The sequence below is a fragment of the Haliotis cracherodii genome, unplaced genomic scaffold, assembly GCF_022045235.1.
Source record: "Haliotis cracherodii isolate W230 unplaced genomic scaffold, xgHalCrac1.p SCAF_12, whole genome shotgun sequence".
In the NCBI taxonomy this organism is placed as follows: Eukaryota; Metazoa; Mollusca; class Gastropoda; order Lepetellida; family Haliotidae; genus Haliotis; species Haliotis cracherodii.
Genome location: NW_027266267.1, coordinates 13,674,690 through 13,692,538, shown reverse-complemented (window position 1 = coordinate 13,692,538; position 17,849 = coordinate 13,674,690). Strand labels below are relative to the sequence as shown.

At 43.3% G+C, this 17,849-nt stretch overlaps 1 protein-coding gene across 2 annotated transcripts in view; it reads right to left on the bottom strand.

The window, feature by feature from the left end:
• LOC139458183 (cell adhesion molecule Dscam1-like) overlaps positions 1-17,849 on the bottom strand; it is a 137,610-nt gene that overhangs the window by 39,528 nt on the left and 80,233 nt on the right. For both annotated transcript variants that reach the window (XM_071239517.1, XM_071239518.1), the window contains exons 3-8: positions 11,499-11,657; positions 10,747-10,893; positions 7,377-7,664; positions 3,283-3,552; positions 948-1,244; positions 180-290 (exon numbers count right to left, since the gene is read on the bottom strand). In XM_071239517.1, coding sequence (XP_071095618.1) covers positions 180-290; positions 948-1,244; positions 3,283-3,552; positions 7,377-7,664; positions 10,747-10,893; positions 11,499-11,657 — 1,272 coding nt within the window. The remainder of the gene's footprint in view (positions 1-179; positions 291-947; positions 1,245-3,282; positions 3,553-7,376; positions 7,665-10,746; positions 10,894-11,498; positions 11,658-17,849) is intronic.

Genomic DNA, 17,849 nt, shown 5'->3' with positions numbered 1-17,849 from the left:
TGCTTCCTCCCCAGTCATGGGAAAGTAGAATTTTTTTTAACTTTCTTGAAAAAAACCGCAAAGCTGGAAATAACGATTGCTAATACGTCAATCCAATATTATTTCCCGTGTTTATGGGATGGTGTGTCATTTATCATGCAAAAGTCAAGACCCCACTCAACCCAGTGCCAATCCCTTACCTTTTGACCACGTTATTTTGCTGATTGGATACCCAGAAACATAACATCGAATTGACAACTTTTCATTCGCTGTGGCTGTGACATTCTTCATCGGTCTGATGTATGGTGTGCCTGGAAATACCACAATTTATCAACATTGGGGTGCATAATAGATAGTCTTGTCACTCGAAGCTCCATTTTGAAACCTGCGCCTAAATAGAGTTACCTCCCTTACAACGTTTTCACCGGTCTGCGGCAAGGCGATCGCTTATTGCCCCCATCAATGCCCGACGAAACTACAATGTGTACAGGCTGTGAACTTAGTGAAGGCTAGCTCTTGAGCAAAACTATGAGAGCGTCCGAGACCAAATATATCAGCCTGGGTGAAGAAGTTATTGCTTAGAAACGAAAAAACACACACCAAAGATATGGTCTCTAATATACTATTTTCACCCATTTTGAAAATCAATCCACGGAATGTTAATCAAGTTGAAAACGTGATAGTGTTGAAAAGAAAACCTGTAGCTGTCAGTCATGTGAACTCTCCACTGAAATACTAGCTTGTCTGCTAAGAGATATTTTTTATCCTTTTGAAAAAAAATATGTTTCTTTGCTAATAAGAGAGCACTGTTCCGACAAGTACATCTACATACCTATAAGAATATTTTACTTACTCTCATTGAAAATCAATATATATCTCATAATATGATTGACTGCTGGCGTACAACTAGGAGAGACAAGAAATAATATGTTAATTATATACATATAATTACTATTGTTCAAACGCACCGTATACGTTGAGTTTCCCTATGTGATAAGCTCTGCCGACATCATTCAAGGCTTTACATGTGTACTCCCCTCCGTCTTCGACCTTCACACTTGTGATGTTGACGAAACTGATGACGTCACCCTCGTATGTCGTAAAGCTGTTGGTGCCAATTCTCTCCCCTGTCGGCAGCTCAGCGCCATCTAGGAGCCACGTGACCACCGGGATCGGGTTCCCTGAAGCCTTGCATCGGAGGGAGACTCGAGTTCCGCTCTGGACGAATTGTTCTTGTAGAGCGTCCAGGATGGCGGGTTTGGCAGCTGCAACAACGACCGAATGACGACGGTATTTCTTATTTCCAGTTTATTAATGCTTCTTCTTGAACTGTACTTATACAAATCCAATGCGTTTTCTAATACTTCTTCAATAACGACGACAACAACAACTTCTACCGTTCGTATTGACCACATCCAGGCGATTAGCAATACTATTTGTTATTACTTATAGTTTTGGCTGCTGCTACTACTACTACTACTACAACTACTACTACTACTACTCCTTTCCGCCAATCACATCTTCTACATCTACTACTGAGGCGGTCGGGTAGCCTAGTGGTTAAAGCGTTCGCTCGTTACGCGGAAGACCCGGGTTCGATTCCCGACATGGGTACAATGTTCGAAGCCCATTTCTGGTGTCCCCCGCCGTGATATTGCTGCAATATTGTTAAAAGCGGCGTAAAACCATACTCATTCACTCACATCTACTACTAATACTACTACTACATACAATTACATCTTCTACTGCCTACAACTACTACTACTACCACTTCTACAACTACTTTCCGTCTTGGTCTATTCTGTATCCAATTACATCTTTTGCAGCCCGTACAACATGCCTGAGTGCCTCATTGATGTTCACAGAATAATCAGTTAATGTGTCAAAACACAGCAAAACATGTCCGCATCTTGTTGGCTGCATGTCGCGTCCTCCCACCGCACACTGATACTAAACAGACACGTACATTCATTATGAATGAGCCTTCGACAACGCTCTTTACCTGTCGCCAGTCAGACTGCCCCTTCTACTCATTCCCTTGAAATGTTGAAATCCAAGGAGGCAATTTAACCATTACCTCCCTTAAAATAAAACAGTTGAAGGCTGCATATCAAACAGCTTACACTAACGTATGCATCAGCGTGGCTGTGCATCCTGTTTATTTCCCATATGCCTTATTAAGCGCGAAAAAGGCGAATGATGCATTAATCGTGGACAGAGAGTATCACCCTGGGGTACCCCGTTTTGCGTTGTGGCCGCGTTGCATTAAGGCCTCGCAATAACCGCGAGAGAGGGAGAGCGAACACGGGATTCAGTGTAATTAATTTGGAAGAAGGGTGGGTGAATTACCACAGACATTTGTATCCATTAGGACATCAGTTGCAATTTATCAGCGGCACACAGACACAAAACGCTCAATGAATATCGCAAGGAAGTAGCGGTGGGATAATCCACTCCCTTTAACAGACTAGCAAGCATCAGGTTTTTGACGCCCAGGATGAAATTTTAATTTTCAAAGCTGAAATTAAACGTCACTGGAAGACAGATGAGACTAGAAAATTATTCAAAAACGTTACTGGTTAAAGGGAATAAAAGGAATGGAACGGGAAAGTGATTTGAGAAAACGTGATGATGCATTGTTTCCACTGCATAGCGTTATACCGATCGCATACCATCTGAGTGAGTGAGTGAGCTGGGTTTAACGCCGCTTTTAACAGTATTCCAGTTACATCACGGCGTGTCAGCTTAATGTGGGAGGAAAGCCCGAAGTGATGCAGGTCTAAGACGTTTACCACTTCGGTGAAACCCACGAGCACGGGTATGGTGCTGACAAACCTAGAAACATAATCGGGGCGAACCGGGATTCGAACCCACAATCATAGGTTTCTGGCGTGCCCAAGGGACGCAACTCTGCACAGCGAATCGCGGCGCCTTAGGCGACTGGGCCACCCGTGCCCCCATATCATCTGATAACAACATATGATATTACAGATTGTTTTCTAATGATTCTTCAGTAAGTCAGATACCTTTCAAGCAAAGTATCATTTATGGGTGACTTATAGGGTTTTCTCGGCCAAACTCAAAAAGAGGATGACTGTGATTCGGCCCAGGGTGACTTGATTTTTAATCGGCTGGATAACCGAGAGTCATCATACCCAATATCCTGAACCGCTTCTTCGTAATTGAACGCCCCTTTAACAGTGCAGAAAACCGGAACAGAATTTAGCATTCACGGGTCATTCTTAAACCGGGATCGGTAATGTATCGGGGGGTAAGTATGTGGTCATCTCCGACAAACTTTACCTCCAAGTTGTAACTGTGCCACTCCTTGTGCCTTTGATTTGTCATTGGACACAAAACACTGGTACATCCCTTGATCCTGTCTCCTGACGTCCTCTATTCTCAACAATGTTTCTGATTGGACGGAAATTCTTGATGTCAAAAGGAGCAGGTAGCCGTTCTTGTACCAGATGATTGTGTCAACAGGGTGACCGAAAACCGAACAGTTGAACTCCGCCGTTTTGCCAGCGTCAACTGTCTGTTCTTGGGGAACGATATGCACGGAGAGTGAAGCTGAAACACCAACAAGACATGGTACTACATTTCGCACACCAATTCAATAATAAACCTAAATAGTAAATATAAATAATATTTATTTTTTTTGTACCAAAAGAGTGAGTGACTTAGTGTTTGTTTCTTTGTTTGTTTGTTGTTTTACGCCGCACTCAGCAATATTCCAGCTAAATGACGGCGGTTTGTAAGTAATCGAGTCTGGACCTGACAATCAAGTGATTGATATCATGAGCATCGATCCACGCAATTGAGATCGATGACATGTATCAACCAGGTCAGCGAGCCTGACCACCCGATCCCGTTAGTCGCCTTTTACGACATGCACAGTCACCTTTTACGGCAAACATGGGTTGCTGAAGACCTATTCTACCCCAGAATCTTCACGGATCGAGTGACTGAGTGAATATCACTAACGCTAATCAGTAGTATTGAAGATATCTGCGGCGGGTGTACAAAACGAAACAATCATTAATTGCTTACCAATATTAAACTACAAGGTCTGAGCACAAATTCTAACTAGTAGTTGATAGGTGATAACTACTGCAGATATATCACTGACAAGGACACCTTGATTTGTGTCCTCATGAACAATCGAACCGATGACTTGTTCATCATAAACAATCACATTAACTACTGGACCACCATGAGCTTTACCAGACTGCATGTTTTGGATGTTATTCATGTAGATAACCAATGGTTGACAGCATGAGCAACAACCCACGATGTCGGGGCACGATGACCTATTGTACCAGGTTATCTGATTTCGGGGACTGTGCTGGTCGCAAAGACGACCTGAATCGGGTGGTCAGCTGACTCATGACGTGGTTACTCCTGTGTAAGCCTGCCCCCGATGGTTAGGTCTGTTACTTGAAATATCAATGTCTGGATTTTCTGGTCCAGACCCAATTACTTATAAGGTTACGTCATAAAGCTGAGCTATTGGTTTGTACGCCGTTAAACAACGAACAAAACAAATTTGTCAATTCTGTCTCAAGTTGAGTATTGTAGACTATTTTACTCTGTAATCGGGCGGTCGGGTAGCCTAGTGGTTAAAGCGTTCGCTCGTCACGCTGGAGACCCGGGTTCGATTCCCGACATGGGTACAATGTGTGAAGCCCATTTCTGGTGTCCCCCGCCGTGATATTGCTGGAATATTGCTAAAAGCGGCGTAAAACCAAACTAGTTAGAGTGAGTGAGTTGGGTTTAACTGCCCTTTTAACATTATTCCAGTTATATCACGGCATGTCAGCTTAATGTGGGAGGAAAAGCCCGAAGTGGCCCAGTCGTCTAAGGCACAGCGATTCGCTGTGCAGAGTTGCGTCCCTTGGGCACTCCACAAACCTATGATTGTGGGTTCGAATCCCGGTTCGCCCCGATTATGTTTCTAGGTTTGTCAGCACCATACCCGTGCTCGTGGGTTTCACCGAAGTGGTAAACGTCCGAGACCTGCATCACTTCGGGCTTTCCTCCCACATTAAGCTGACACGCCGTGATATAACTGGAATAATGTTAAAAGCGGTGTTAAACTCACTCACTCATGTTGGATAACACCAGCATGGCATACGGAAATAAAGTGAACAATGTGATGCGCTTTGAATCGTTATGCAATTCACGCACAAAAATGAGATTAAATTGTCTCTAATGGTACGTACTGCATCCGTAATGATATGGTTTTGAAACAGTACATTAGAGCTGGACCGGATTCGTCACTGACAAAATGAGACGAGGCTGTCATTACAAGTTCATTTGTCATGCGCTCGTCTCTGGTCCATGCGATCCCGCCCTGTGATAATCGATCACCGTATGATCAAAATGGCCAGGGAAATGTCATTTGAAACTAACTATTTTTTTCACGTAAATTACTCATGACGTACAGTTCTCATTAGAGAACAGATTTCTCTTCCAGTGGCTTGAAATAGGAGATTATTACCCAACTGTTCGTCGTATTTCCACTAATGGATTATCAATGATAACAGTGGGAAATGAACGGCACACGAATCCGCCAAAATGTTACCCGAATGTTACACGAGAAGACAGATTGCAAACTGTGTGCTTTTCGGCCATGGCACACGTTCCGAGGAATATTTATACACATTTGAGCTCAAGGAATATTTTGACAAATGTTTTAAATTTTGAAACTTCCCCTTGACATCGAGAGGGTAATACCAAGAATAAGAATATGTCCTTTAGAGTTCAAATATTTATCAAACCAGTCATCTTCCATTTTCTTTTGCATATAAGAACTAGAATAATAATAGTGTATAAAACAGATTAATATATCAAACCAGCTTCCTTCTATAACTTCTTTGACCCGTGAAGATTCCGGGGTAGAATAGGTCTTCAGCAACCCATACTTGCAGTAAAAGGTGACTATGCTTGTCGTAAAAGGCGACTAACGGGATCGGGTGGTCAGGCTCGCTGACTTGGTTGATGCATGTCATCGATCCCAATTGCGTGGATCGATGCTCATGATGTCATGCACTCGATTGTCTGGTCCAGACTCGATTATTTACAGACCGCCGTCATATAGCTGGAATATTGCCGAGTGCGGCGTTAAACAACAAACCAACAACCTATAACACTGTTAACAAGCAAGTGATGAAGAAGTTGTAATCAATGAGTTGTATATCTATAGAACTGCCTCTCTTGTTTTTTGCTATAGGGGCGGTCGGGTAGCCTTGTGGTTAAAGCGTTCGCTCGTCACGCCGAAGATCTGGGTTCGATTCCCGACATGGGTACAATGTGTGAAGCCCATTTCTGGTGTCCCCCGCCGTGATATAGCTGGAATATTGCTGAGTGCGGCGTAAAACCATACTCACTCACCATTGCTATAATTGAGGAAAATTCCTGATCTATTAGAATCGACCGAAAGTTATACACCAATAACATCGAGTATTTGAACCAATGAGGATTCACGTAACAAGATCATCATTTTCTTTGCACCAATGTATCAGTTCGTAATCAATGCGTTTTCCCGAGAGATGCCGAGTGGTTGGCTATTCCCAGAAAGGATGTGCATGAATTCGTAATGAACCATGTCAAGAGTTCGTATAGGTTACGGAAAGAAACGAATGATGGCAAAAGCGGCTGTTGAAGCATTCGTCACCACCTCGTGTCATTACGAGACGACTTTAATAGAAAGATACGGAAAGACATGCACATGTCGAACCTATTGTTTGTTTGTTTGTTGTTTTATGCCGCACTCAGCAATATTCCAGCTATATGACGGCAGTCTGTAAATAATCGAGTCTGGACCAGACAATCCAGTAATTGACATCATGAGCATCGATCCACGCAATTGGGATCGATGACATGCATCATCCAAGTCAGCGAGCCTGACCACCCGATCCCGTTAGTCGCCTTTTACGACAAGCATAGTCACCTTTTACTGCAAACATGGGTTGCTGAAGACCTATTCTACTCCGGAATCTTCGCGGGTCTCGAACCTATTGTGACCAACTTGTATCATTCCTGGATATGCCTCCAACTATACACAAATATGCCAGCGGTGACGAATGAATGACGAAGAATAATTTCATTCGGGACATCCCATGTCATTCCGGGACAAGCCGAATATTGAGTGAGTGAGTGAATATGGTTTTACGCCGCTTTTAGCAATATTCCAGCAATATCATGGCAGGGGACACCAGAAATGGGCTTTACGCATTGTACCCATGTGGGGAATCTAGCCTGGGTCGAACGCTTAAACCACTCCGCCGCCCCCGAATGATTTCAGAGGTATGACGTCAGTTTGTTTCATCTAAACCAACTAATGACATTTCATTTTATATGATACACTTTCTAAAGCTAACGAAACAACTCACATGTAACGACAAGCTTTGTATTTTCTTTGGCTTCTCCGCGACTGTTGGTGGCAGAGCAAGCGTAGAGACCACTGTCGCTGATAGTACTGTTGATAATTTTCAAATTGCCGCCACGTTGAAGGATGCGCACGTCGTTGATGACATCTAACCCATCACGTGACCATCTGTATGTAGGGGAGGGGTTTCCCTGGCTGCTGACGCAAGGAAGTTCCACTGTGTCCCCCTCTGTGATGGCGAGGTCGGGTAAGATGTCGTCAATGGTCGGGGAGATCTGTGTGGCCGGGGGATCTGAAATGTACAATACACAAGTCCGCATCATACACTGGACGTTTTTCAATTATATATGGTATAATGACATATCAGGTCTTCACGAACCGTCATCACAAATTTGCCATATTTCAAAGTTGATTTATTTCGAATTGAAATGTTCCCAATCTCCAAGGCACATATAAGACGCCGTATTATGCGCAATGGGGACATAGAACGCTTCTGAAAATATTTCGGCCCATCGCAGGTGATGGAAAAAGTTGCCCTTGATATTGAAGCCGGTGCATCTGAAGTAGCCAGTTTATGGGTGAGTGAGTGAGTGAGTGAGTGAGGGTGGGTGGGTGAGTGAGTGAGTGAGTTGGGTTTAACGCCGCTTTTAACAGTATCCCAGTTACATCACGGCGTGTCGGCTTAATGTGGGAGGAAAGCCCGAAGTGATGCAGGTCTAAGACGTTTACCACTTCGGTGAAACCCACGAGCACGGGTATGGTGCTGACAAACCTAGAAACATAATCGGGGCGAACCGGGATTCGAACCCACAATCATAGGTTTCTGGCGTACCCAAGGGACGCAACTATGCACAGCGAATCGCGACGACTGCGCCACCATGCCCCCGTTAATGGGTAAGAAAACACTATATCTGAATAGGTTATTTTCAGTTGGCACATGTAGACAAATGACAGTGATCCATCCATATAAGTTTCACCGCCATTCTGCCTTTTACGCACAGTTGAATGTTTCGGCGGATGGTTAATCCCTGTCGTTTGTGTTCAGTATTAACACCGACACGTGCATTACGGTAATAACATGGCGACAGACATCTCACTTATTCATGGAATACAAGAAATAATAAAATAAACGGTTACCCCTTTCTGAATCAGGATATGTATGAGCTATTAGCTGGGGTATGCTGAAGGCGACTGACAAAGCCACACATATCTGTGATCAACGTTTACACTCCAGAATACTACGTAAATACAAATAAAGGCTTCAAAACAGATAAAAACGTATTTGCGTTTCGTATTCGAATGGTCAATGTCCCGAATGCATTCATTTCTTCACCATGCTTCTCACACAGTTCTAAATGAACAAAAAAGAACAAACATGACAATATGTTTTTTCTGGAAACCAGATAGTGCACAGAGAAATTTCATTGCTGCAAAACAAAAGCCAATACGTCAATTTGTAAGGAAGGAAAAGTGATTAAACTCTGATTCATATCTGCTGGAAGGCAACGTCACTTGTTTGACTGACATGGAAAAGGCTCTCAATGTCAAAAGTAATAGTTGTGACATTTCATTTGGCAGTTGAAATCATCTGCCTCCCCAACGTTTGCAATTATGACACCGTAGCGGCACGAGACGAGCTTTCCCGACCCACTGCAGTTACCTCCCCCTTCCAAGCGCGCGAGATGAGCTCGGTGTGACAACGAGTAGGCTTGGCAGAGATATTGAAAAAAATGACACGTAGAACAATTAAAAAAGAGGGAGATTGCTAAGGGGAACCATGTCAGTGTATAAGTGCCCCCAAGAAGTCATTTAGGTGAAAGCGTGACAGTTATGGTATTAGGTTGCAAACCGGAAGTTGATAAGAGCCGGTTGAGAGGCTGTTCATAAACACTCGGAGGGACACTGTCATATTTTTGTGAAGACCTGTCTGGTGGCGTCCATGTAATTATCGATGTTCCCTGATTGGATTTGGTTCTCATGAGTGGCACTGTCAAACGTTGAATATCATTTGGAAATTGTTTCCTTTAGCAATACCATGCAAAACTTGAACTGAATGTCATTGGGAAAAATGTTGAAGTTGTTTCCTTTGAGAAAGGCTGTGACATTATTGAACTGAATATCGCTGGGAAACAGGTTGAAATTGTTTCCTTTGCGACGTACTGTGACATTATTGAACTGAATATCTCTGGAAAACAGGTTAAAATTGTTTCCTTTGGGAACAAAATCGTGACATTATTGAACTGATTATCGCTGTGAAAAAGGTTGAAATTGTTTCCTGTGAGAAATACTGTGACTTTCTTAAACAGAATATCGCTGGAAAACAGGTTGAAATTATTTCCTTTGAGACATACTGTGACATTCACGATCTTAATATCGCTGGCCGCTGTCTTTTGGTATAACGCGGCCGGGGATCGAACACCGGACCTTCCGCTCTCCGGGCGGATGGTCTACCACTAGACCACGGAGGCGGTCCATTTGAGTTACAGAAAGTACGTAAGTATTAACGCTACAGAGAACGGTGCCATGCTGTTCTACCTTCGGTCTCCTAATATTATGATTCAAGGGGGACTGGTCTCTAGTCAATCCTAGCCATTTGATATGTGACCACACATATCGATGCCTTTGTCATCTACCTCAAATAGGGGGTATGATAAGGGCCGCTCGTTTGGCCCACTGCAAATGTCAAATTTTAAAGTTATTAAAATTAATATTTAAAGAAATATTACAAAGACAACTATGAGATATGTTTAAGTTGTTGCGTTTGTGGTTCATTCGGGTCTTACCTACATGTAGCGTTGTCATCACTCCCAAACATGGAATGGTTGACGGTCTAATTCTCATCCATCATCTCATCCATCCGTAAAGGCCCACATTTATTAAATCATGCGTACCCGTTTTCATACCTTGTCCTTATTTGATGTAGATCAACCTAGCGGTCAAGGATGACCCCGATTAATGACATTCGCACAAGACACTCAGTACAAAGTCTGGACCTAGAGTGAATGAGTGAGTGAGTTGGGTTTAACGCCGCTTTTAACAGTTTTCCAGTTATATCGCGGCATGCCAGCTTAATGTGGCAGGAAAGCCCGAAGTGATGCAGGTCTAAGAGCTTTACCACTTCGGTGAAACCCACGAGCAGGGGTATGGTGCTGACAAACCTAGAAACATAATCGGGGCGAAACGGAATTCGAACCCACAATCATAGGTTTCTGGCGTGCCCAAGGGACGCAACTCTGCACAGTCAATCGCGGCGCCTTAGACGACTGGGCCACCCGTGCCCTCAGGACCTAGATCAACACGGCCCCGGAGTACTGACATGATGCGACAGTGGTCGTGCTGGAGTAGGTTTTCTGAACAAGGCCCTATGCTCTCACCGTGGACTTTCAAAAATGCAACTGAACTCATCTTCTCCTCGCCCGTGAGGATGTTGCGTGTGTGACACTGGTACGTCGACATGCCGTCGGTGTCCCTGACGTCACGAAGATGAAGCCTGCCGTCCGGGAGGATGCTCACGCGGCCGCCTGCCAACGAAAAACAATATTTATATTGGGGAAATAATGTTTGCCTTTCTGAAAAAAAGCCAATCGGGGAAGCGAAATTTTGTTAATAACTTTATTTCAATTACATTTAATTTCATAATGATTTTTCATCTTCGTGGAACATTTACAAAATCGGACGGGATGCAAATTTCCTGAGTGAAAAACATATGTATAATACAATTATGATACAATTAACCAAGTATTTATACAATTATAATACAATTAACCAAGTATTTTGAAATTACACACAATTACTAAAATGTTATGACTTAAATTTTTAATTCAATATATTTTACTCAGCTACAAGGATTTCTTAAAAAAATATTCATGATATTTTTCTAATGAAAATACCTTTGATATTAACAATAAGGGGTTGCCCATATCTACAACAAGTAACATTTAAAAGCGTGTATTTAAAACAAATCCAGTTACTCGTGCTTTAAGTAAACAAAGTATCAAGTTTCATGGCAACGGCACGTGCGATAATTCATTACTACATGAAGCCAATGCCGCAATAACCTTTTACAGTCACGTGATATCACTCGCACGCGACAGAATAGCGGCCTCTTCGTGGTGACGTCACTTACCTGGCTGCACGCGCTGCGTCCCTCTGCTCCACCCGATGACGTCCACGTAGTTTTTGAGGTAGTAGGGGTTGATTTCGCAGTGGAGGACAGCTGTGGCTCCCCGCATCACCCATTTATCATTCAGCTGGACCCCATAATCTCGGTACTTGTTGATGACAACTGAAACACGGAGGCAGCCATTGAGATAAACACCCGACACCTTTGTCAAGAGGCCCGTGAAGACGCCGGGTTGGAATACGTCTTCAGCAACCCATACTTACCGTAAAAGGTGACTATGCTTGTCATAAAAGGCGACTGAAGGGATCGGGTGGTCAGGCTCGCTGACTTGGTTGATGCATGTCATCGATCCCAATTGCGTGGATCGATGCTCATGATATTATCACTGGATTGTCTGGTCCAGACTCGATTTTTTACAGACCGCCGTCATATAGCTGGAATATTGCTGAGTGCGGCGTTAAACCAACCAACCAAACCAAAACCTTGGTCAATACAACTATGCTCAGAGACAAACGAAACACAACTAGCTATATCTCATGTTAAATAAAACGTTAGCTCTTTGTCTGTCGTAAAGTCTGTAGGAGCATGGATGTTAAGTAGTCTTAGACCTAATGTCGCTTTGTGAAACGAGCCCTGCTCTGAGTCTTCAGAAACGACGTGCCATTAAATCGTGGTCGTGGGTTCGAATCCCAGTTCGTCCTGATGATATTTCTAGATTTGTCAGCCCTCTACCCTTTCTCAAAGGTTTCCTTTAACTCGTTCACTCACTTCATAAACGATTATAAGCAATGATTTAGGTTCATTTGAAATATTTGTAATCGGCTGTCCGTTCGTATTTTGCAAAAAGAACTGAAATGGCAATTCATATTTTTTCGAAAGAGGATAGGTTTCATCAATATTTAGGTCCATCTTTAAGAAGCCATGCAAGTGTTCATGTATGTCTGACGATGACTTGACTCGACTGACACGACTCTTTCACTCATCTGGGGGGCACGGGTGGCCCAGTCGTCTAAGGCGCCGCGATTCGCTGTGCAGAGTTGCGTCCCTTGGGCACGCCAGTAACCTATGATTGTGGGTTCGAATCCCGGTTCGCCCCCATTATGTTTCTAGGTTTGTCAGCACCATACCCCTGCTCGTGGGTTTCACCGAAGTGGTAAAGCTCTTAGACCTGCATCACTTCGGGCTTTCCTCCCACATTAAGCTGGCATGCCGCGATATAACTGGAAAACTGTTAAAAGCGGCGTTAAACCCAACTCACTCACTCATTCACTCTAGGTCCAGACTTTGTACTGAGTGTCTTGTGCGAATGTCATTAATCGGGGTCATCCTTGACCGCTAGGTTGATCTACATCAAATAAGGACAAGGTATGAAAACGGGTACGCATGATTTAATAAATGTGGGCCTTTACGCATCGTGGGTTTCACCGAAGTGGTAAACGTCTGAGACCTGCATCGCTTCGGGCTTTCCTCCCACATTAAGCTGACACGCCCCGATAAAACAGGAATACTGTTAAAAGCGGCGTTAAATCCAACTCACTCACTCACTTTCACTCATCTCCTTCAGACCATCCCCGGAACCCACCTCTCAATCCAAAAGACACCATTAAACACTAATTCTCTCCTTTGAACGTACCATCAATAGGAGTCGGTTATGACTTAATAAACAAAAAAGACCCAGAAACTTTCCCAGAACGTCACTATTCTATTAATGGACATAACCGAAATGAAAAAGTTATTTTCTCATATGCGGATGGGACCCAGTTCTCCTTCAAGAGAAGACTCTAAATGTTTTCTTGGTGGGAGCTTATTAATGATACACGGGTCATAGGTCAAAGAAATCATGTTTCAAAGCTTGTCGCTACAAAACGCAGACGACATTTTATTGAAACTAATATCTGACCCTGTGGGATCAATCACTCTACGATGACACACAGCCACTATTGAGGAAGTTGTTGCGGGCCTCTGCTATCGCATTCCCGCTATTTGCAATGATGACGACAGTTTGACTTGAAGCTTTTTTCTTGGGCTAATATTTCGACGGAAAACATCGCGAGGGTTAGGCCTCCGTGGATCAATAGTTTCAAGATAGCGTTCGTTGGTCGACAGGATCAGCTTAAAAGCCCCTTCCGTCGTATCTCGCACGTGCTTTAGAACTCAAGGGCGCTCGGCTAGCTCAAGAGCCAATCAATAGCCGTGTTACAGCGGAATCAACGCTTGTTCACGTGACTGCCCAAATATGGATGTAGCCTAATTCATTTATCTCCCTTTGAGGAACGTTGATGAATTATTTGAGATTGTAGATAGATATATGTGTGCAAGAGAAGTATTTCAAGACAATATAATCTAATGAAAAAAGAAAGAAAACTGTTGTTATGTTTCGAGAAACGCTATTGCTTTTGTTAGAAGAAAATGTACATTGAACATCTGTATGCTTTCATGAGTGAGGACCGCCTCCGTGGTCTAGTGGCAGAGCGTCCGCCCGGAGAGCGGAAGGTCCGGGGTTCGATCCCCGGCCGCGTCATACCAAAGGAGTTTAAAATATGGTACTTGTTGTTACCCTGTCTGGCGCTCGGCATTAAGGGGATAAAACAAGTACTGGTCGGCTCGGAGTCTGTGTCTGAGTGGGGTATTCATGTAAAACTGCAGCATGGTATCTCAGTGTGCTAGCACTATAAATAGGCATCAGTCCGGACTAGTACAAGCAGCCACACACACGTGCATGCACGTCGCCATATAAGTGCAATAATCTTAGACGCGACGTTAAACCCAATTTCACCTCGACTTAATTTTATGAGTGAGTTTATTTTTACGCCGTTTTAGTCATAGTCACGTCGGGTGATGGATAAGACTTCTCATATTGGTTGGGATGGGAATCAAATCTGGTTCTTCGATGTCAGTGCCAACACGTTCACACCCAACCCAACATCGTGACATGCTGTTCAAATGGGGAAAAAGATAATTTACAGATGGAACTGGGTGAGCATGCTGGCCTCCCATACATATTTTGTATGGCTGATTTAATATCGACATCGTATTCAGGCGCCACCGTTAGGTGCTCACTCAATCACCCACTGGTTTATAGCTGAATAAACGTATACCCAGTACAAAAACACATGTCCAGAAAACACCTTGAGTCTCGACAATACAGTAGACTGCGGCTATAACGAACACGCTTATAACGAACTAACGGATATAACGAACTAACTTTTTAGTCCCGATTATATGCTGTAGTTATGCTGTATATATGCTTATGACGAATTACGGTTATAACGAACTATAATTAGTAGTCCCTTTGAGTTCGTTATATCCGTAGTTTACTGTAACTATAACCCTTTCAGCCTATGTAGAGACCAGAACATGATAAAGGTCTTTGTATTCGAACACATCGTCCGAAGTGATGCAGGTCTTAGACGTTTACCAGTTCGGAGCTGACAAACCTAGAAACATAATCGGTGCGAACCGGGATTCGAACCCACAATCATAGGTTTCTGGCGTGCCCAAGGGACGCAACTCTGCACAGCGAATCGCGGCGCCTTAGACGACTGGGCCAACCGTGCCCCCTGACTAGCATGCTACGGGTTTGATAATGTAAATAACGACATCAGTACTAAATAATTTAATAATAACGTATATCTAAGCATATAATCTTTACCCCATGTCAAACAGCCACAGGTCCCCACCTCCTGTGTAACACGGTAGCCCCAGTATTGTGAGTGTAAACGATGTTTGGGATGCAAGAGGTGGTAAACGCTCTTTAACACCAACAGTGCGTTAAGGATGCTTCTATTCATTTCGATAAGCTTTCCATTTTGTTCTCCTTTAGATCATGCAAACAGCAATGCAAAACGTCTTAATGTCACATTACAGTCACGAACGTTTGCAGGTTTTATGTCGATTTTTCAAATCGAAATAAAAGTATGAAAGGATTTTATTCATTGTCCCCAACAGTTATCGCCCTTTGATGAAAGCTTTAATGAATCTCGCAATTAATAGACTAACTTTGTGTATTATCCAAGCAAATCCATAGAAATATTTTACCGGAAGCCCAATGACGGCCATTACCGGCGCATCCCGCTGCGACTACATGATAGAGTGGCAGCGATTTCCTCAACAACAATATGTCCTCACTTCCGGTTTAGACCCACGGAGCCGGAAGAGCGGTAGATCCGGCGTTTTGATTGGTTGAAAAGGAAGAAAACACTCAGAGACTGACAGCGATGTTTTGTAAAGACGGCAAGGCATGCTCAAAGGGAAGCGATCTCTCTGTGATAACCAGTCAGATTTGTTTATGAATAATTAATCTGGTCTCTTTGGATTTTAAAACATCTTTGAGCCGACGAGATTGGGAGGATGAATCTGCGGGAACGGCTGGCCGGCAGGACGAGCGGAGTCTTCATGGGAGTTGATGCACATGCGACTGTCAGATTCAGTTTGGTAAAAAACCACGGCTTAAACTGGTTCAATATTGTCCATATCCTTCTGTTTGAGTCTTTTTAAGAAATCGATAAGCTTTTATTAGGCACGTGGCTGTGTGTGTATATGACGACACAAAAATATACACTAACCCTCCAACATCCTCTGATGGGAACAATGTGGACCAGCTCGGTAAATATTTGACCGGATAGCTTTTCTTTGACTCACGTGACGTTCTTGATATTACTGAAGAGTGTTGGGTTCAGTTATTGAAGTCACAATAACGATTTTGGGAGAAGATAAAATATTTTTTTAAAAACGAGTGGAGATATATGGCAAAGCTGCAGCCAAACACTTCAAATGGTCAAGAAAACATCGGATATATAAATGTCCCATCTCATCAGGTTCAATACGCTTGCAGTGCGGTCTCTATGGCATGGGTTGCTTAGTGCTCGACTTGGAGCGTCAGGTGCACTTTGTGGCCTACACTCATTGTAATAATAATAATGATAATAATAATAATAATATAGCAATAATAATAGTACTCCGGGCAGAGTACAAATGTAGAATAAGGAAAATCTGGAGTTCAGGGCTGAACGCTCGCAATAAAGTCAGAGCCACAAATACTTATGCTGTGCCTGTGCAAAGAAATTCAGGGAATTGACACCCTCACACGAAAAACCATGGCAGACAATAGATCCCACCACCCTCGCTCTTAACTCAATCGCTTACATTTACCAATCATTATGGGAGGGCGTGGTTTGATTAACGTTGGGGGTCTCTATGACAGAATTGTTTTGGGCACCTTTGCACACATTTATTTGTCTGATGATCCTCTTGTGAAGCATGTCAAGAGACTCAAGATGAAAACAAGGTATTCCACAGTTTTCGTCAACGAGCCAAGGATGTGGGACATAATCTCAAAGTCAGTGTTGATTTTGTTGATGGTTCTGTACTGCTGGACGGTACAGAAATGAGTGTCAACCAAGTGAAGTGCCATACCAAATCGGCCAGATCTTGTCCTTTTTGATAAATCCAATGAAGTCATGTATATTATTGAAATTTCTGTCTCTTTTGACACCAATGTGATTGACAAGATTCAGGAAAAACATGGCAAATATGCAGACCTCGCGTTCGAAATGTCACGCTTGTATCCCAAGTTCCAAGTTGTTCGACTCCCCGTTGTTTTCGGTGCCTTAGGTTTGGTACCTCCCAATCTGTTGACTGACATTGGGAGAGTACCCGGGTTTGCTTACAGGAATCCAGCCCTTCTGACAATCGGGGTAATGCAGAAGGCTGCAGTGTTAGGGAGTCTTCATATTCTCCGAAAAGTTCTTGGTGGGTTTGACTAGGCAGCCATTCGCTGTCTGGGCTGAGTGTAAAGGGGAAAAGGCCCTGAGCTGATGATGAGCCTAACCAGCCTGACTGTGCCAGGATCACCCAAACCCTCTTTTCTGCATTTTTTAATATTTTAATCTGTACATAATAATTTGAGATTTTTCAGATCGCCAAATATAGAACGATATTTGTCAACCAATCTGAAACCTATGTGGGTTGACATCATGAGCATCGATCCACACAATTGGGATACGATGGCATGCACCAACCGTTTCCGTTAGTCGCCTCTTACGACACGCTTGGGTTGATGAAGACCTATTCTAACCAGAATCCTTACGTGTAAGGTATTATGTGAACACACGCACACGCACACGCACAAACACACACACACTTTTATTTTAAAATCCCGGATCCGCGAGACGTGTCTTTTCGCCAGTAGGATGTAATATTCACAATCGTCACGATTACATAAACATAGTGTTCAATGATTCATTCTATAAAGGGTAGTTATGACTTTATCAGCATCAATATCGGACCCTATTCCAATCGAAATACATGTATAATCTCATCACGAACCTGTTTGAACTTAACGGTTTTCAGATC